Source organism: Falco biarmicus, chromosome 2 (genome assembly GCF_023638135.1).
Source record: "Falco biarmicus isolate bFalBia1 chromosome 2, bFalBia1.pri, whole genome shotgun sequence".
Lineage (NCBI taxonomy): Eukaryota > Metazoa > Chordata > Aves > Falconiformes > Falconidae > Falco > Falco biarmicus.
In genome coordinates this window covers 92,250,736-92,271,484 of record NC_079289.1, presented here as the reverse complement: position 1 = coordinate 92,271,484, position 20,749 = coordinate 92,250,736, and the positions used below count along the sequence as shown (strand labels likewise).

Sequence of the window (20,749 nt, the reverse complement as noted above, 5' to 3'; positions counted from 1 at the left end):
TAGTTAACATGAAACAAAAAGATATTTCTGTTACCAAGTTAAAGCTGCTTTTGTGAGAGCAAAAATAAGTAATGCATAGTAGAATTAGCTGTAGTAGAGAACACATACCAAGAGTACCATAGAGGTCAAGAGAAAGAATTTGGAAACGAATTTTTTAGCAACTTGCTTGGCTTTTTTTACTTATTTTTCTTTAAATGTTTTTGTTTTTCAAAAGAGTTTGTTGGTGACCCAACAAGAAATGTTACAATTCCTGGGAACTATTTGATGAAGGCTCGGCAAAAGAGTAAACCAAAGTATGCAGCACGCTACTTAGTTAATGTCATGTTCCCCAAGGAAACGTTAGTGCGTAGCGTTATGGGAGTAAGTGCACAAGGGCGCAGAACACTGGATCCAAACAAAATTGCTGCAATAAGAGGTATGCAACCTTTCAAAATGCACAGATTTACTTCTTTAATACTTAACAAAGTTTTTAACTTAAAAGGACTCCTTTTCTGTATGTTTCTGCCAATCATTGTCTAGCAGCTGGTGAACTGATAAATGCGGTAGTGTATGTGCTCTGCTCTGCCGTGTCTTTTTGTTTTGAAATCCCTGCTTTGTAACTCTGTGTTCATTTTTCTTCAATGTGAATAAAACAATTCTGATTTCTTCTAGTTTTGTGTACTTCATGTTCATCGGTCATGCTGACTGTTTCTAAATTTTTCACTAGAACTTACTTTGTATTTGTGTGTGGCATGGGTTTTGTGGTTTTTTTGGTTGCTGTTGTTTGGTTCAGTTTGATTTGTTTGTGAGTTGTTGTTTGGTGTTTTTTTTTTATGGCCATGGTTTACTTGGAATGAACATTAACTCCTGTTTCTTACATAGTCTTCTCTTTCTCTTAAGTTCACTTTTCTTGTTTGTTTGAGAAATGGTGAAATGGGGAAAGCATTTTTTTTAAAATGTCAATGCCATTTACAGATCCCATGGCACATATGTGTGAACTTACACATCTCCTTCTTCCTGTTTAAAAGGCCAGAGATTATTTAAGCCATGTGAAGTAGTTGCAGCATCAGCATTACTGTGTCTCAGTTTTTTGTGGGGCTTCTGTTGGGTTTGTGGGGTTTGATTTTGTTTTTGTTAAAGTTAGTATGATAAATCACACCCTTCCCCTAATTCTACCAGAAAATGCTTAATAATAAAAGCATTGTTCATAGCACCTCAAAAAAGTGTCACTGCACAACTTAAATTGTAGCACTGCTTAGCTTCGAAACCTGTTTACTGTCTCTTTTAATTAAAGCTGCAAATCTGAAGGTTCTAAATGGAGAACGGTAATGGATTTAGGCCTCTCTTCCTAAATTAGAATACTTCTAACTACCACTTTTTCTCAGAAAGCCTAAAAAAATTTCTGTTTTATACACAGAATTTCTTGCAATTAGCTTTCCAAGGTATGATTTGAGAGAGAATGGAAGACACTGGAAAACCTGTATCACACATGTCAATGCTATGATCCGCTATTTACGCTCTGGAACAAAACCAAACCCGGTAAGTTGTCTCAAGGTGATAATTCATTAAGTACAAAGTTTATGCTTCTTTCCCAAATTAATTATTTGAACTGCTCATAATATGAGTGCTTTAATTGGAAATACCTTGGGTTCTGTCTTCCCGTTGCTCAGTGTAGGCCTGCTGACTGCAGCACTAGTGCCATATGGGGAATACTGGAAGCACAGTCCTTTATTTTGCTCTGCCTCTTCCTGCTTCTGTGTCCAGCATTCAGTTAAGAGATGTATAAGCATAGGGTACTAAAAGGAAAGCACTGCAAATGTTGCACAGAAGTCGTGTCAATTTTGATTGCAAGCTTAAACATGTAGCTGCTAGCACTGTTTTCACAGGCTTCCCTTCAGATATATCCAGCCATGTATTTCGACTTTATATTGACTGAAACATCACTCCCAAAGCACCTGTAGCTCCATTTACCTCTGCTTCTAAAAAGATTTGTGCAGATCTGTGAATATTTAGTATCTGTTTCACCTGTGGTTTTCATGATTGAAATTCAGGAGTAACTATATTGTAAATATCTGGAATCTTAATTTATACTAAATGGGAAATTAACTGGAATGCTAATTAGAAAGCTGATAGGTTTCTCCCAGTGCATGTGCTAACCTCATTTAATGTTTCAGGAGACAGCTGAAGAGAAAGAGAAAGTGGCTGATGCTCCAGATACATCTCATTGTGCAGATTTAAATTATAATGAAGATAGTGAAGGCAGTTCTCAAAAAATGACCAGCTCCATGACTGACACATGGCAGAATTCAGGATTTGATAAGTTCCCAGAAACTTCCTACGCATTTTCGGGCAAGAAACCACAGTCTTTTGAACCTATGGGTAAACTAAGAAATTTTCATCTTCTGGATATGTGTATTACACTTTAAATGGTCAAGGAGAGGCAGAAGGTGCTACTGTAGGTGAAATTGTGTAGTAAAGGGATTTGCTGAACTATGTGACCCTTCCTCTTAAGGCAGTCACTTGATGTGTGTGTATATAGTAACTCTTCATGGGAGCAAACGAGAACATTATCTGGCTAACAGAACGTGTGTTTGCATCTAGCAATGTCCCATAATGCATATCCACTGTAAAGCCGGAATGTTCTGCTCTAAGATTCTGTACAGTTTCTCTGAATAATTATTTTTCAAATACTGTTTCACAGTTGCCCTGCAGTTCTGTTTGGGTTTTTTTTTTTTAATTTGGTAGATATTCTACCTTAGTGGAGTAAGCCAGCTCAGAATAGAAATTGAATGGTACTGCAATTTCAGAAAAGCACACCTTTCTGTAAAACTGACGATTTAGGGCAATAAAAATCTTAAAGCAGCCTTTATACCTTTTTTTAATAAAAATGCACAGTATACAAATGCATTGGAAAAAATTCCATGTACAGCATGTGATGCCTCTATAGAACTTCAAAGAAAATGAGCTGAGGTTAGTTGCCCTTGGAAATAAATTATTTGATTAGAATCACATTGGGGTTCAATCAGATCTGTTCCTGTATCCAGGATTTGTTAGTCTGATCCAACAGACCTCCCAATTTACTAATTTTGGTATTTTTTATTTTAATGTTTGCAGTGGAGTCAGGTTGAAGTAGTTGGAAAACAGAGTGAATGTTTTTTAGTTTCCACTTACAAAATTTAAGCACTGTTAAAACAGCACAATTTTTATTTACATAAGTAACTGGAATAGCAGCATCTTTTCACCTGGGATGGAAACAATTTAGCAATCCTTAATAATGCAGCTTAGGTTGCTAGCACTGTTGAAAGCCCATCAGAAGTGCTGTTACATTGTTGTAAAACAGGGGGTTTTGGCTACTTGGGACATTTGTCTGCAATATGTTGCATTTTAGTATTAGCTGTAGGGTTATGGGTTTGCTCTGGTCTTTCCAAGCAAGTACAGTAGTTTCAGGGAGAACTTCTTGTGTCCTACTTTTAGTGTGATACAGCCACTTTGAAGCATGGTTGGTATTGGATAAATAAAATCTCTCTCTTTCTGATGTCATTTTTAGAACTCATTGGGAGTCCGTGGCGCAACGTTCAGTTGCCATTCTCAGTCATTTATATAGCTAAGGGGAAGTCTCGGCCAGAGTTGTCGGCTCGCTACCTAATTCGCCATATGTTCACGGAAGATGTGCTGGTAAAAAGCAATGTATATGGCAATCTTGAGCGTGGCATGAGCCCACTGGACTGCAACAGAATTAATGCTCTCAGAGGTAAGTAAGAAAATCTCTGTTCAGATGGTAATGCGTGGAAATTAACAAGAGTGATAAAAGTTCTATCCTATCAACAAACGACGAAGCTTAAGAAATAAGTCTGTGAAACTGTTCTGACCGGGTATTAATGCAAGCAGTGGAACAAGCTGAGAGAAAGTAGATGAAATTATATTTAAGCAACTCAAGGAAGTCTCCAGATCACAAACCTGTTTCATATGAGGAAATAAGAGTCTCCATGGCATCTGCTTGAAAGGGCAATGCAGTGGAAGGTGGAAGCAGTCCCAGAGGATGTCTGAGATAATTTCTCGATACAGAGGCTGGGTAGGTCAGCCAGAGGTAATGCACAGCAGGTTGTGGCACCCTTCACAAAAAGGGTTAGGGTGTGATAATCAGTGGCAATATCGCTTGTAGAGACTGAAATAATGGACTTCAAGATCCTGACTAGAGTTGAAAAGGTCTGAGAGTACAGTAGCTTAGGAGAGCAGATGAGGAAACTCATAGATGGGAGCTTGCGAGAGAGAGCTCTGAAGAGAAGAGAAGCTCATGGAAGTGGCTGGTCTTTAAGGACAGCATTCTGCAAGCATGAGAAGGTCCATCCTGACACTGAGGAGAACTGGTAGAGTTGGGAGAGAAGTTTGGCTAAGCAGGGAATCCATAACTGAGCTCCAGCATTATGTAGAGATTGGAAGCAAGAACGGCTTATGAAGCAGAATTTAGCAACTGAAGCGGTTTGACCTGGTAGGTAGCTGAACACCACACAGCACTTGCTCGCTCCCCATCCTGTAGTGACATCAGGGAGAGAATTGGGGCGGGGGGGGAAGGGAGCAGGGCAGGGAGTTAAGTTTGTGGGTTGTGATAAAGACAGTTTAATAGGACAGAAACAGAAAGGAAAATAATAGTAATGATAAAAGAATTAGAAAATGCAAAACAAGTGATGCACAATGCAGTTGCTTACTGTCTGCCAACTGATGCCCAGTCAGTTCCCAAGCAGCAGCCTCCAGTCAGCTTTCCTCCTAGTTTATATACTCAGCATGATGTCATATGGTATGGAATATCCCTTTGGCCAGTTTGAGTCAGTTGTCCTGGCTGTGTCTCCTCCCAGCTTCTTGTGCCCTCCAGCCTACTCGCTGGTGCGGTGAGTTGATGTGAAAAACTGAAAAGTCTTGACCTGTTTCTAAGCAGTGTTTACACTAACTAAAACACCAGGGAGTTACCGACATTATTCTCATCCTAAATCCGAAACACAGCACTACACCAGCTACTAGGAAGCAACTGGACTCTATCCCAGCAGAAGCCAGGACAGCAGCTTTGCCTGGATGTGTTGGAACAGTGTCAGGAAAGTCATAGCACAGCTAGGCTGAGACTTGCAAGGAATGTCTAGGGCAGCAAGAAGAGCTTCTACCTTTACGTTAATCATAAAAGATTGAGCAAGGAGAGTGCGGGCCTGTTGCTGAATGGGTTAAGTACCTTAGTGACAGCAGAATCAGGTTAGGCTGAAATGCTCAGTGCCTCCTCTACCTCAGCCTTCACCATGAAGATCTCTCAGGCCTCTGGATGGTGATGGTGTGGTGGTGGTTGGGAACAGTCAACATGTTTTTACCTAGGGTAAATCATGTTTGACCCACATGATTGCCTTGTGTTAAAATGACTGGATTTGTGGACTAGGGGAGAGCAGTGGCTGTCACTTCACTTTATTTTTTTTTTTTTAGCAAGGTTTTTCAACACTGTCTCTGGCAATATTTGGTATTCACGTTAGGATGTTATGGTTTGGATGGGTGGACAATGTTAAAGGACTAGATGGCTGTTTGTGCTCAGAGGGTAGTGGGCCATGCTCTGCTTGGGTGTCTGACACATGGGGTACTGCAGGTGTCTGCCCTGGTATCTGGCATGTTTAATGCCCTTATCGATGACTTGGAGATAATGGAGCATGCTCATCAGGTTTGCATTTGACAGCAAATTGGAACTGTATTAACAGGTGCACAGCGAGCAGATGAAGGGAAAGAATTCTCTCCCTGTTTAACACTCGTGAGTTTGCATTTGGATCACTGCATCCAATTTTGAGTCCCTTAGTACAAGAAAAGAGGTATTGATAAAGCTGGAGGGCCACCTGAAGGGACAGAGAACTAGAGCACCTGCCCAGCGAGGAAACTGGGCTTATTTAGCCTGGAAAAGAGAAGGCTCCAAGGGGATGTAGTAGCAGCCTGCCACTATCTGTCTTCTCCGTAAATTCATTCTAAAGTCAAGTTGTTTGCAGCATTGAATGTGGGAACATGAGAGACCGCAGGCATCAATGGAAATGAGAGGTACAGACTGGATATCACCAGACAAAAGGTCTCAGCAAATTATTTAGTTGTTTAGTAACTATGGGTGGGATAAGGACTGCTGCAGCAGCGTTTTGAACTAGACCAGTTTGAGCTATTAGAATAACGAATCTTTACTGAAGTGCGTCTTCTCAAATAATGTGTAACAGCCTATTCCACTGTATGAATATGGACAGTTTTGCAGTTTGCTCAGCTTAAGTGAATCCAGGATGTCTTCAGGAAATTGGTGGTATTTATTCTATTTGGAAGTGCTATTCCAGAAGCAGAGAGAGGGTATGTTATGTTTGGAGTTGTAGCAGATGTTATGCCTTCTTTGTTGTTCTCACTTCAGCATTAAGACTTCTGAACACTGATCCATGCTCCTTCCTGAGAGGGAATCTTCTGTCAATCTCATTTGGTCCCTCCTGCAAGACTAGATAAGGCAAGCAGAGCTGTGACAGTAGAATTAGCATAACAGTTATGTAGCAAGTGAGGAGGGATGGGAAGCAGGTTTTAGGTAGAAAAGGTGTATGGTTCATCATACAAAAGAAAAGTTGGCATTGTTTGGTAAGATTTAAGCATGATCAGCACAGTGACGTTGGGGGAAAGCTTGCCATGTTTTTCATGCCCATTTGCTCCATGGCTATTACAGTATCTTAGAGAGTTCAACATATTTGAAAAGATTTGATTGTGCTGTATGGTAATCTTTCCACCTTTTCTTTAATTTTCCATGTTCTTGTTGTATTTTCATTGTAAAAGTTCTTTTTTTCTATGAGAAACCTGAAGAGAAAATACTTTGCCAGGAATTGTGAAGTTTAGCTTGTGGGATATTATTTACTGGGCTGGATCCCAGGCTGCATACAGTGTCATAGAGGAGTGCCTTCAACATTTCCCAACACCACTGGCTTGATGTAGGATTTTACTCCCTCCTATGTCCTTACCATATCACTGTGGGATGGTGCTCACTGGGTTAGTAGGGTTGCATATGTGACTATTACCCTCATCTGGACAGCACTCATGTCGTGGTTTAACCCCAGCCAGCAACTAAGTACCATGCAGCCGTATGCTCCCTCCCCACACCCACCCACCAGGATGGGGAGGAGAATCGGAAAAAAAGGTAAAATTTGTTGGTTGAGATAATCAAAATTTAATAATTGATATAAAATAATATATAATTGTAATGTAAAGGAGAGGGGAATTAAACCCAAAGGGAAAACAAAACCCACAAGTGATGCATGATACAGTTATTCACCACCTGCTGACTCAAGCCCAGCCAGTCCCTGAGCAGCTATGAGCAGGCCCCAGGCCATCCCTCGGTTTATATACCGAGCATGATGTTCTGTGGTATGGAATATCCCTCTGGCCAATTCAGGTCACCTGTCCCAGCTGTGTCCCCTCCCAGTTTCCTGTGCCCCTCCAGCCCTCTGGCTGGCAGGGACTGAGAAACTGAAGTCTTTGACTTAGTGTAAGCATTACCTAGCAACAACTAAAATCATCAGTGTGTTACCAACATTATTCTCATACTAAATTCAAAACGCAACGTTGTACCAGCTACTGAGAAGAAAATTAACTTTACCCCAGCTGAAACCAGGACATCTTAGTCATATGATTTAGTTCTAGGTGGTCCTGTGAGGAGCAGGGAGTTGGATTCAATGATCCTTATGGTCCCTTCCACCTTGAGATATTCTTTGATTCATCACACTTGTTTGCAATGTGCATTTCCTAACAAATCTTGAAACTGCTTCTCCTGCATGTCTGGAGTATAGGGAGGTTGGAAGGGTGGTTAAGATCTGGACAGCGCAGCCTAACAGCTCTGCAGGTGTGGCAGTGTTGCCTCTGAGGATACAGCAGGAGTGCTAGATAAAATGGAGCTGGGACTTGCACTCCAGGGTGATGTCTGGGCATGGCTTGAGGGGGACACACCGTGCCAAAAACCATTCCCAATATGGCAAGATGGTACGTAAGAGTGGGCTTTCCCAAACGGTATGTACTCCTTCCCCACTAGGCTGGTAAGCTTTGCCATGCTTAAGCGTCTCCACATGCTCACATGGTACACGTTCTGTTTCATGACATTTTGAGCTCAAGTGTTCAAAAGATGTATTAAGTGTGTCTTAAGGCTGCAGGAACACCACATAGGCTCCAGAGCAGATGAGAGGCAAAGTCCTCTCGGTTGTGGTTACAGCTATAGGCCGTGTCAGTTGACTCTGGGGCCAGAGGGCAATCCCTGGCCCTGTTTTCTTTACCATTATAACATAGTCTGCTTGGATGGCAGCATCAGCACCCTGAATGTAATCCTGCAAAGCAGGAAGGGGCCCCCATAGCCCTACTATAGTCCCGACAGTTGGTCAATTTCTGTGAAAGAAAAGGCATAATTTAGAGCTGTCTCCTGGGCTATGTGCAAAGGCTCTGTAGGCCTAGGTAGTAGGAATTCCTGTTCTCTGCTGTAGCTCTGAGGCCAAGCGTTTTCTTGAATCTGCTGTCAGGGATACAGGGGAAGAGAGCCTAGCTGCTGTTTCAGCCACCAGATTGTATATCCTTTGTCAGCCCAGTTTTATTACAGGAGCATCCAGGGAATAAAAGAACCTAAGTTGCACTCGCTCCCTGCCTTGAACCCCCTGGAGCGGAGTAAACTGCAAAAGCACAAGTTCTTCCTTCAGACCCACGCTTTTCTGGCAAAATAGGTGTCCAGGTTTGGAGCTACAAGGTAAAATACCGACCATGAACAATGATACTGTATTAGATTTTTTTACTTAGCAATGGAAGAACAAACCTGACGTAATATCAACAGCTATACCTTTCATTCTGCTAAGGTAAATCTAGATGTTAATCAGAGAAGTACAAATAGTATTGCCTTCGATTTTAAATTACAGCTGAGAATTCCTTTTTGGTGTGTATTTAAAACTTCTACAGACTTGCTTAGAGATACATGTAATTCAGCTAAGCTCAGAAGGACAATCACTCCTTAATAATTAAAAAAACCCAACCGTTTTTAAAACTACTCATTTTACTTGTTCAAGGGGAGAAAGGTGCTTTAGTCTTACCTTTATTTATCCAGTTGTTACTGAACTCAACTATTGGTTTACTGGTTTTGTTGCAGTATGGTAAGGTATAAGCTTTTGCAGTTTTTCTGTCACTGTTGGTCCTCTACAGCTGTTGAATTGCTGTGTTTCATTGTAATTAATATAATTGTCAGAGATTTTGAAGGAGGGCTTGGTCCTGCCAAATACTGGTCATTCTGAAATGGAGCCCGAGATTTCTTTGCTCTGGTTGACCACATTAGAAGCTGAAGTTACTCAGCACTTCAAGGGATCAAGCCGATGTACATGGTTACATGCTTTCTTTGCATATTTAATTTTTATGCTTAGACATTTTGTTACTCATTTTCAAATTAAAGAGAAAGAGGGTGAAAAAATATCTGCCCTCTGGCTTTACTCTTCAAACCTTGTAATATGCCTTGCTGTCCTGTTTTGGTAGCATGCACTTGTTTTGGCTTAATTACATCCAAAAAGAGTGTGTAACTTGCATAAATAACTGATAACTCACTGTTATATACTTGTTTATTTTTAGACTTTCTTCAAGAGACTTACCCATCCTTTGATCTAAAGGAAACTGGATATGATTGGAAGGCATGTGTGGCTGCCATGAACAGCACAATCCGCAGTCTCAGACATGACCATAAAAAGGCTGCAGTTGGAAACCACCAGAAAGTCTTGGCAGTGCCACCATCGAGTGCAGAGAGTCCTCCACAGAGTCCCACTTCAGTAATAAAGCCATTTGAAAGTGACACTATCAATCTTGAAGACTGAAGCTCTCTAACATCTGTCTCAAATCTTAATGTAGCAGGTTTTTATAAATCCCATGTAGAAGCCTATTACATTGAATTGTCCTATTATACTGAGTTGTCAGCAGTACTAAATAGTATTATTTTATGAGGCCAAAGTTAGCAGAAGACTTGGGAACCCTAACTCCTTGTATAAGTAGCATTTGTGCTCCTCAGAAATTACTTCCACTGTTCCCTGTAGCATTTGCAATGTCCTCTCCTCTAAAAGCACCTTCTTCTCATGATTCATTGACTCTTCTAATCAGATTAATCTTTCAAAGATGCACTGTGCATTGTCAGCAGAAGCAGATAGAAATACGGAGAGGAAAGAATGGTCCTCCTTGGAGGAAGACTCATAGCCAGCGAAATCATCTCATTCTGTGTGAGGAATGAAATTTGCTTTGACAATTGGATATTTTAAACAAAAATATCTAATACAGAAAGGAAAAAAGAATTGCATCTAGCTAACTTCTTATATCTCTCTTTTTTTGCCTCCTATAGCAGTCTTTGTTGTAGGGTAAGGAAAGAGGCAAACAACAATGTAAGTACAGTTGATCATGTTTTCTTTGCTCTGATATTATAGCTCTACAAAAAAAGCATCCAGAATAAGCAGCCCAATGGTTGGTTCTTATTTTTCTTGGTGAAAAGTAAAAGAAAATACTTCTTCAGGGGCTTGGTCTGCTGTCCCATGGCAGATGTCTCATCCACTGATGTGGATGTCTACAAGAGGCAAATGTGCTGCAGCTTTCATTAGAGGATTTGGACCCTGATTCAGATTTGAGAAATAGTAATTCCAATCAGCTTCAAGTCATTGGTCCTTCAGTTACAAATGCGGACGTGTGCCATACTGTTGGTATGCAGTCAGAGAGGCCAGTGTCAGTGGTACACCTTCGCAAGCTCCTAATCAAGGCTAGGCACATTTGCTTTGCTGTCTGGGTTCTAGAGACTTGTCATCCTGCCTTTAACTTTCTGTCGTGAAACATGTGCAGCAATTATTCAGAGTAGTTGAGGTTGGAAGGGACCTCTGGAGGCCATCTGATCGCTCCCCTTGCACAAACAGGGCCACCTAGAGCCAGTTGTCCACCACCACCATGTTCAGACAGCTTTTGAGTATCTCCAAGGATGAAGACTCCACAACCTTCCTAGGCAGCATGTGGAGTCACTGTCACAGTAAAAACCTGTTTCTTGATGTTCAGATGGAGCCTTCTGTGTTTCAGTTTGTGGCCATTGCCTCTGGTCCTGTCACTGGGCACCACAGAAGAGCATGGTTCTGTCCTTTGGGCTCTGTCCTCTTTGCAACTTCCCCTCAGGTATCTGTATACACTGGTGAGGTCCCCTTGAGCCTTCTCTTCTCTAGCCTGAATAGTTCCAGCTCTTTCAGCCTTTCTCCGTAGGGGAGATGCTCCCAGCCCTTCGGCACCTTTCATGGCCGTTTGCTGGACTCTTGACTAGTATGTCCATGTCTTTGTTGTACTGGGGAGCCCAGAGCTGGAGCCAGCATTCCAGGGGTGGCCTCAGGAGTGTTGAGGAGAGGAGAAGGATCACCTCCCTCGACCTGCTGGCAATACTTTGCCTGATGCAGCCCAGGGTACTATTAGACTTTGTAGCAAGGGCTCGTTGCTGGCTCCTGTTCAACTTAGTGTCCACTAGGACATTCCAGGGTATACTCTTTCCCAACATCCAAATCATTAATGAGGATGTTGAACAGGACTAGACCCAGTACTGACCCCTGGCATACTCTGCTAGTCACTGGCCTCCAACTAGACTTTGTGCTGCTGATCATCACCTTCTGGGCCTGGCCATTCAGCCAGTTTCCAGTCCACCTCACTTGCCTGTTCATTCAGCCTGTACATTAGCAGCTTGTCTGTGAGGACTTATGGAAAAGAGCACTGAAGGACTTCCTCAAGTCCACTGTTCTCTGTATCTACCAGGCTAGTCATTTTATCATAGAAGTTTATCAAGTTGGACAAACATGACCTTCCTGGCTGAAGCCATACTGGCTATCGTCAGACTACTACAGATGATTTTCTTGTCCTTCATCTGCCTGAAATGCTTTCCAGGATAACTGCTGCATCACCTCCCCAGGAACAGAGGTGAGGCTGACTGGCCTGTAGTTCCCTGGGTCCTCCTCCTTGCCATTCTTCATAACATCTGCTTTCACCCAGTCTTTGGGCACCTCTCCCATTCACCATGATCAATCAAAGATTATCAAGAGTGGCTACGCAATGACATCAGCCAGCTCCCTCAGCCCTCATAGGTGCACCTCAGACCTTATGTATGTCCAGTTTGCCTAAGTGTTCCCTGACCAGCTTCTCTTTCACCCAGTATACCTTCCTTGCTCCGGCCTTTCCCCCTCGTCTCTGGGACCTAGGATTTCTGAAGGCCAGTCGTGTTAGTGAAGGCTGAGGCAAAGCAGCTGAAAAGTGCCTCAGCGTTTTTTGTGTCTTATGTCATCAGGTCCTCAGTCTCATTCAGCAGCGGGCCCACATTTTCCCTGGCCTTCCATTTGTCTTCTAGGTACTTATAGAAGCCCTTGTTGTCTTTGACATTCCTGGCCACATTCAATTGCAATTGGACTTTAGCCTTCGTAACTTCATCCCTGAATGCTCAGTGTCACTGCATTCCTCCCAGGTTATTTGTTTTTTCTTCCACCCTTTGTATGGTTCCTTTGAGTTTGTCCAGAACCTCCTTTTTCATCCACACAGGCCTCGTGGCATTTTTGCCTTAATTCTTGTTTGTTGAGGTGGATCTCTCTGGAGCTTGGAGGAGGAGGTGATCTTTGGATTTCTTTCTTGGGTCTGTCTTCTCTCCAGGGCCCTAATCCCATAGGACTCTTCTAAAAAGATCTTTGAGGAGACCAAAGCCTGCTCTCCTGAAGTCCAGGATTGTGAGCCTGTTTTTGCCCTCCTCCCTCCCCTTGGGATCCTGAACTCTACTATCTGATGGTCACTGTGGCTAAGGCTGCTTTTGACCTTCACATTGTGAACAAGCCCCTTGTAGGTGAGTATGAGGTCCAGCAAAGCTCCTTGTTGGCTTCTCTGTCACTTGGAGGAAGAAGTTATTGTCAAATATTCATGCCCCTGCGTTTCCTTTCTGTCCACACAAATAGCACACAATAGTGCACTGAATTATATATTAAAAAAAACCCAACCCAAACCCAAATAAAATTACATGGATGTTGAACTCGTTAAGATTAATTACTATATATATTCAATTTCACATCCCCCTCAGTTTCATTTGTAAGTTGAAATTCACCAGCAGTAACTGCAGAAGTTAATAGCTTTTTTTTTTTTTGTTGGATGGGTTCTTTGTTTTGGGGGTTTTTTTTGGTTTTGGGTTTTCTTGTTCTGCCCGTTTTCAAAAGAGGAAGTATTGGTTACATGCCTTTCTGTTACTTGTTTTTCCAGCATCAGTTACCCAGTCCTCACAGTTTATGTATTGGCTGACTGGTGCATGAACTTGCCTTGTATTATGTCTGAGCACAGTCTCAGATGTCCGGCTTTTTCACAGAAAGAAGTTTCTTGAAAGGCTGACACAGGAAACCGATCTCACCTCAGAAAGCTGATGCAACTGTGGCTTCCAAAATTAGGTCTCTGTACATAGCAGAACAAGGTTTAACTCAATCTGTCCTCCAAGGCAAAGGTTTCCTGGTTTGGGGTTTTTTGTTAGCAATAGGATAAAATAGTGAAGCTACTTGTTCTCACATTTTTCATAACAAACAGACAGTGTTTATTATATACGGTATATGATCAGCTTTCTTATTGCAAGTTAGGATATGCAATGGCATTATTAAGTTTCACTTACCACCTCCTTGCAGAAGTCTTTGGTAGAATTTAAGAAACAGGCTGAATTTCTGATTATTATTTTTTTTAAACTAAAGTGTACTGCAGATCTGGTTGTTCTGGTTTGCTACTAAAAAATTCTGCTGTTACTGTTCTATACAATCATTCTTGTAAATGTCAAGAACTTTGTTGTGTGCAGATATTACTAGTTCCAAACCTCAGAGAAAGCCAAAAATGCTTATATTTTTTCAGTAGTTTTATGAAACTTTTTCACTGTCCTTCACAGATTTTAATGGTAAGAATGATATATTTATTGAATGACCTGTCTGGCACTGAAGTATCTTAGTGTGGTGCGTACCTATAGCTTCCATATTGAGAAGAGAATTCAATAATTGAATAAAAGTAGAAATAGTTTTCTGTTTCTGTTTCAACTATCAGTTTTTGCTAACTTTTATAAAAACAAATTACAGTATTTTGCTGTTAGGAATAAAGTATTTTACAAATAAAACTAGCATTTAGTTCCTTGACTACATACATGTGTTTGAAGTGTTTCTTGCACCATGGATCTACTATTCGGGTACAGCTTCATCTGGAAAGATTCTTTAAGTCTTCTTTCAAGAACCAGGACTTTGAGGAGATCTTCTGATTGAGGTGAGATGATTTGCAGATTTAGACTGCCTTAACTGGTTGAGGAAACGACACCGAACTCTTTCGCACTTTACTTGTCAGTTACAGTTTTACGTGCGCTATCTGAAATGGAGGTTTCCACAAAGGGGTAGAAGTTGAGTAAAATTTTTAAGAAACTCCTTTAAATTGGTTTATTTTTAGTAGACGAGGCCTTATTCACACAGTGGAATCAGTTTCTGCTTAGACTTTATTCAAGGCATAAAACTGGGCTGGAAGGTAATCTGCTCATTTGGAACACTGAGAAGTCACCACCTGTCCTTCATCTTGGTAGTGTTAATACCTGTCCCTAATGCAATACGAGTCTGTCCTCCACGCAGTAGAGCTGGGCCACTTTGTTCATGCACGTTTGACATCTCTGGATTTGAGATGAAACTTCATGTAGTTTGTGTGGTACTTCTGGCATCAGGCGTGACAGCCCTCTAATCTGGTACTCTTCACGTCCAGGATCTGGTGCACGTTTCCTGATGACATGTAAAATGTTATGTTTTCTTGATTAATCTGTTGTAGCCCGGTGAGTGGTGGTGCGTAGAGTATTTTCATACAATATATTAATATATTGCATGTATAACTATGCTGTGCAAAAAGATAATATCTTTTATGTGTATTATACAACTGTGAAAGATACTTTATTGATTTCCATTTTTAGGATTGACCCTAGACATTGGCAGTGATATGAAAATAAACACCATGGCAAAATTCTACCTCTATCTCCAGTTCTCACTTGCAATTTGTGGATTTCAGCAGAGGTTTTGTGTGCATCAGACCTGCAGTGCTGGGTCTTGCCGTTTTTGTGAGCAGATCCTTGTTCCTATAATCTTCCTACAAGAATTGCACCTTAATGGTTCAGTTTCCAATGTAGCACTTCCATAGCAGTTTGAAAAATTGCAAGGGAGTGCCTTTCCCTTCTCTCTACAAAATGAATAAGGTAGGGGTTTGGTTGGGGGTTTCTTGTTTGTTCATTGGGGTGGGTTTTTTTGGTGGTGGGTTGTTGTTTTTTTTTTATGTTTAGGTCCTTGGAGTAGCTATTGAATGACTGATAAGCTCTCTGTATCAGATTCTCCTCTGCTCCTGGGCAGTGTTGCTTTAAGTTAGATAAGCTTCTTGAAACTTCCAGCAGATTTCTTGGCACTTGCTTCTCCATTGTTGGAGAAGGTAGGTTGATGTGTGAGTAAAATGGACAGAGCAAACGTACACTGGCCTCCTTGAGCCTGGCAGTCCCTTAAAGGGTTTTCTGTAGGAGCTGGGGGATAAGTCTCCATGAAATACTTCCGTTCTTCCTTACCTGTCTGTTGTAGTGTGGATGACTCTTGCACATTTGTGAGATGGATCACTGCGTGCTCTTGTCTAACAAATTGCTCTAGTTTTTCACCACGCTTAATGTCACGGAGCAGCTTGAGCGGCACCCCCACGGTGTGGGAGAGCAAGCCGGGGCCCAGGGCACCCATGGCGTGGGCAGCACCCTGCCCTGTCCAGCGGGGTGCTCTGATCAGAGCTGGGCAGTGACGGGCAGGGACCGCCGGCAGCCCCAGAGGAGGCAGGGTGAGTCCACCTGGCAGCAGCAGGCAGGTTGCTGCAACATAGGTTTGAGGTTCATGCGGGCAACGGGGCCAAGCGGGGCCGGTGACATGGCCATGACCAGGAGGCGCTGGTCCCCCTGCCCTGCATGGGAGGCTGCTGGGGACGGGGCTGGGCACAGCCCGCAGGGAGGTTCTGGGCCATGCACAGGGGTGGCCAAGGGACCAGGGTGGGCTGCTCAGGGCAGATGAGGCTTCTTGGAGCCTCTCGGGGCTCTGATGGAAAGTTCTGCAGGTTTCACAGCGTGTGTGTAAATAACCCATCTCGCAGGCATGTTCAGCTTTAACAGAAGGAACTCAGCCCGCAGGACAGTATCGATACCATTGTTTTCTGGCTGCTTCAAGTGTTTGTTGGAAGTGCTCATGGGATTTTAGAATGTGATGTAGAAAGGGCTAAATATTTATGAAGTTCTTCAGTTATTATTTTTATGAGATATGGCAATGTGGTAATCTCATGGTTTTCAGTTGGTATCTTGTTCAGTGTTCGGTATGATGATATCTGTGCAGGAAGTGAGATGGGAACTGCTGACTTTAAATGCCATCCAAGATAGAAGTGTATGTAAGTATTTAACTTACAAGTTCAGCGTAGATTTACCCCTCCCATCCCTGCCCCCCGCTTAAGTGGTGAGGTGACTGATGATACTACTCCGCGAAATTTACTTCTGCACTGTCACTGGCTCCTGGGCGGACGGAAGGGCTACAGCGCCACCTACCGAGGGCCGAAGGCTTTTCTGAGGCACCGAAAACCTCCGTGACTGAAAGAAATCCTGAGTATTCTGACAGAGTGATGGGTTCTGAGAAATGTGGTGCTCTCACTGAACAATTGAAGTCTCACATTTAGATGAGACTTATCCTTTTAAGCTAAATCTTTCCATTTAAAAACAATCTAATTTGAGTTTGGATTTGTTCAGCGAGATGCTGTTTTTGTTTTAGTAACTTCTATCATCTATAAATCTTACAACGCATAGGGCAACTGTTCATATACAGTTTTGTATGAGTAATAAAATGCGGGGGCGTTGGAAGACCAGGATCAGCATCCTCTTTTCTCACAGCCTTAGCAGATTTTTTGGTGTTTAATACTAGCGTGAACTCTCCAAGAGTGGCACAGCCCTGTCAAGAAAAAGAACTCCAGAGCCATCAGCAGGCAAGCACATGAGGCTTGGGAAATTCCTAAAACTGTGAGAAGGGACCACAGGTTGTCCAGAAGGACATCTTTCTGCTTGCAGGGGCAGGTTTCAGGGGGTGATATAACAATATTGTAAGCCAGGAGATATTTAAAAGTATCGTCGGGTACCTAATTTGGCATAGGAAAGGTTGCAATTACATCATGGAGAGTAACATACCAGACAAAATTGAGGGGATTTTCAAATGTGGGAGGTGGCTATATCCCAAAGTATTTGGAAAGGTGAAACTTACTGAAACAAACTGGCATTTTAGCTTCGGAAAGGCTTCAGAATGATGTGGCAGTGAGTGAGTGCCAAAAAGATTTGAGAAAAGGAAAGGACCTAACCACACGTGAAATTCTGCAAGATCTTCTCTTCTGGGGCAGAGGTGGTTAACCAAAATGCAAAACCATACTGCTGATAGGATGCTGAGCTTATCTTGTCTATTGAACACCCTAAATGGTTTAAATACTGTGTGGACTAATACAGAAGAAGATGTCCAATATTTGCTGACTAGTGCCTTGCGGTAGGAAGGCGGCAGTCCACGCTTCTAGTTAGTTCAAGCCAAAGGAGTTAAAGCTCAGGTTGCTGCGAACATGGCCCGTTTGATGTACGCTCTTCCCATGCCAGTTAATGCTTGCTAGTGTCACACCTTTTAAACTGCATAGAGACACAAACCTGAGTGTCTGTAGGAATCCAGAGCAGTACCTTATTCAAGTTGCTTTCTAAGGGTTTGACCCTGCAGGCTGTTTGAGGGTTTGGTGAAAGGACCCAGAATAACATCATGTAGAGCCAGGCCCCTTGCCCTCAACCGAGCTTCCCATCTGCTTGGCTGTGTGAAACACCCACTTCTCTACAGCTTTATGTTATTTACCTTGTTTGCTCCTGTTAGCCAGTCCGTGCTTTGCCTCACTTGTGTGAACCGTGGAAGCTGATGAGAAAGGCAGGCCTGTTCCTTCAAGCGTCAGCTTGCTTTCTGAGGTCTGCATTACTACCGGAGAATGGTTAGGGGTCTGCAAGCAACGGATCTAGTGAGCTGGATTTTGAAAGCAGTTTTTCTATCACATCCTACTTCGTTTTTTATTGCCCGAAGCATCAATTTTCACTTATATTTGGCAACAAATATTCTGAAAGGATTGGCTTAGTTTCCTGATTCACAAGATAATTCCTTTACCTTACCAGTTAAACAGACAGGAAATTTCGGAAGGAAAGGGGAAGCTGTTTAAGTTGACACTTGGGGGGGAAGAAATAAAATGGTGTTTTAGGTTCTTGACTGTTGCATGCTGCTACACTTGTTTTAATGGTTATAGCAAAGGAGTGAACAGAACAATCGGGTGCTTGGGATGTGAAAATGAAGTACGGAGGCATGTTTTTTCCCCCAGCTATCAGAGAAAGGTGAAAACACTGAGAAATTAATATTAATGTGTAACTGACATGATCATTTTTGTTTAAATATTTTTATGGATAATTTATTGACTGCAAACTAAGAGAAAAATACAGAGCTGGTTTTTTTACAGAAGCCTTTAAAAAAACCCCAAACAGTCAAAAAACCAGGTACCACAAAACAACAACAGCAACACACCCCAACATTCTGTCACTTTCTCCAAGAGGTCTAGATAACATTTCAGTGTCGTTATTTTCTGTTCCCTTTTTTTGCCACTGCTATGAAGGGTTAGTTTTCTACCTTATGTCATGAACTTCTTGGAAATAAATTCAGTCATTTAAAGCAGCAACCTATTAAAACATATTTGTTTTCCACACATTGCAGCACTCTTTTTAAATTCCAGTAAGATCGTTTTCCATAAAACATTCTTTCCATCCTTCCATGTATTTGGATTATAAGTGAGGATTACTTTTCTGCTGTGTGATCTCGTGGAGGTGCTAGTTGAGCATATTTTGTCCGCTGGGTTTTTTTTTAAGGATGTAGTTCTATAGAGCTACACTTTCAGTGTCCACTGGAAACACATAAACAGAGGTAAATATCACTAAAAATCTGTACTTTCCTCTATGTACCTAGTGAGAGGTTTTTACATGGATATCTTATTTTTGAATGTAATTTCTTTTTCCCTCTTAACTGTAGCAACACTAAAAGATACTTTTCCTATGACAAGACAACAAAGACAGCATATTCCTTACAAAAGGATAAAACCCCATACTGCAAACACTGAAACCTTTTGTATTTTTGTGGCTTTTCTCAATTTCATTTTAAATATGCACTTGTCCTAAGAAAGGCTTTTCTCAGAAACTGGGGGCAAAACCTAGTTGTGCTTAGTCTGGAAGCAAATCTAGTAAAATTTTTGCTTGGCTTTGAATTTATTACATTGATACTTGAGCCTATGGCCCAATTCTGCAAGCAACATCTGAGTGTGTAACCTCCCTCCCATTTATGACTCCTCAAGGTAGGAAAGATTAACAGATGGAAACGTGGTTGAAGGATGAGGATGTAGGTTAGCAAGTAAGAGCTTCATTCAAATAATAATAATAAAAAAAGCATAATGACTCATTAAATGATCACAAGGAATAAATGTAGGAAATGGGTGTTGTGGGCATTCAGACAAGCTTTACAAATTTAGCTGTTCCCTCCTCCTCTTGGGGGTTCCTGACTTCATCGCAACCACGTAAGTTACCCGCTCCGGTTCGTAATTTGGCATGGGAGCTTGCACTGCACAGGAACGTGAGCTTGCACAAGTACCCTGGACTCCGAACAGCAATGGCTGAGATGCCTGCCCAAATGCTCTCCTGCTGACTTCTGTGAAAGCAGAAAGAAAGACCAAGAGGAGTGAGGATGCCTTGGGCTACCACAAATCTCTGCTGAGGGAATGTGAGCCAAAGCCTCAGCTTCCCCTCTGTCCCAGGGATCTAACAATATGGTCACCGTAGCAACCAGTGAATCCTAACTGCTTCGTAAAATGCAGAAACATAATCTTCAGTACTTTGGATTGCTGAGACATTTCTTGTGTCTGTCTTAATTTCTGCAAAGAAAGTCCATTCAGTTAAATGTCAGGGAAATGACAGTGATCATTAACAAAAGCCACTCATTCACAGAGCAGAGGGATGCTGAAACCATGACAAGCAAGCTTTCTGGGCCAGGGGTCACTTTTATGTGGTGTTTTTTTATTTTCTATACACAAAGCTTTGTGCAAAAGGGCTTCTGAGCAGAGAACCCATCAGCACTACAGTAGTTAAGTAAATTCTGGGCTTTATTTGAAGGCCTGACTCAAATCCAAATGAAACTGTAATCTCTTTACAGATCTAACTGGAGATAGGCAAGGTTGTTTGAAGTGTAGCTATGTAAAATTTTTTATTTTATATGGGTTATGTGTGATTAAAAATTTTTAAGCTAGAACTATTTTGAAATGGCTTTTGTAATGAATATTAGGTCTTCAGCCAGGGGAACGAATGCAAATGTATCTCATCTCCAGCTGCGGATGAGTTGAAATGTGGAGTCCCTAACCCTATATGCACACTTTGAACACTTTTTTTGCTTTCTGCTGACAGCCTTTTAGCAGCATCCCCTCAGGAGGCTTATATTATAAAGTGTAATCTATCATCTGTTTGGTGAATTCTAGGATATTTAAAGAAAAAGTGCTGAAAGAAGCAGACTGCTGCTGTACACCTTGTCTCGAATCAATTTCTGAGTCCTATGTGCCTGTTCACTAGTGAAGCCCTGCTTATCCTTATTTTAGGACTGAG

The 20,749-nt window shown here is 41.9% G+C and overlaps 1 protein-coding gene across 1 annotated transcript in view; it reads left to right on the top strand.

Annotated features, from left to right (window-relative positions):
• The window catches only part of BEND2 (BEN domain containing 2), a 33,844-nt gene extending 19,680 nt beyond the window's left edge, over positions 1-14,164 (top strand). The window contains exons 8-12 of the mRNA XM_056328201.1: positions 215-415; positions 1,397-1,518; positions 2,154-2,358; positions 3,527-3,730; positions 9,598-14,164. Coding sequence (XP_056184176.1) covers positions 215-415; positions 1,397-1,518; positions 2,154-2,358; positions 3,527-3,730; positions 9,598-9,836 — 971 coding nt within the window. The 3' untranslated portion in view covers positions 9,837-14,164. The remainder of the gene's footprint in view (positions 1-214; positions 416-1,396; positions 1,519-2,153; positions 2,359-3,526; positions 3,731-9,597) is intronic.
• Positions 14,165-20,749: the final 6,585 nt, after the last annotated feature.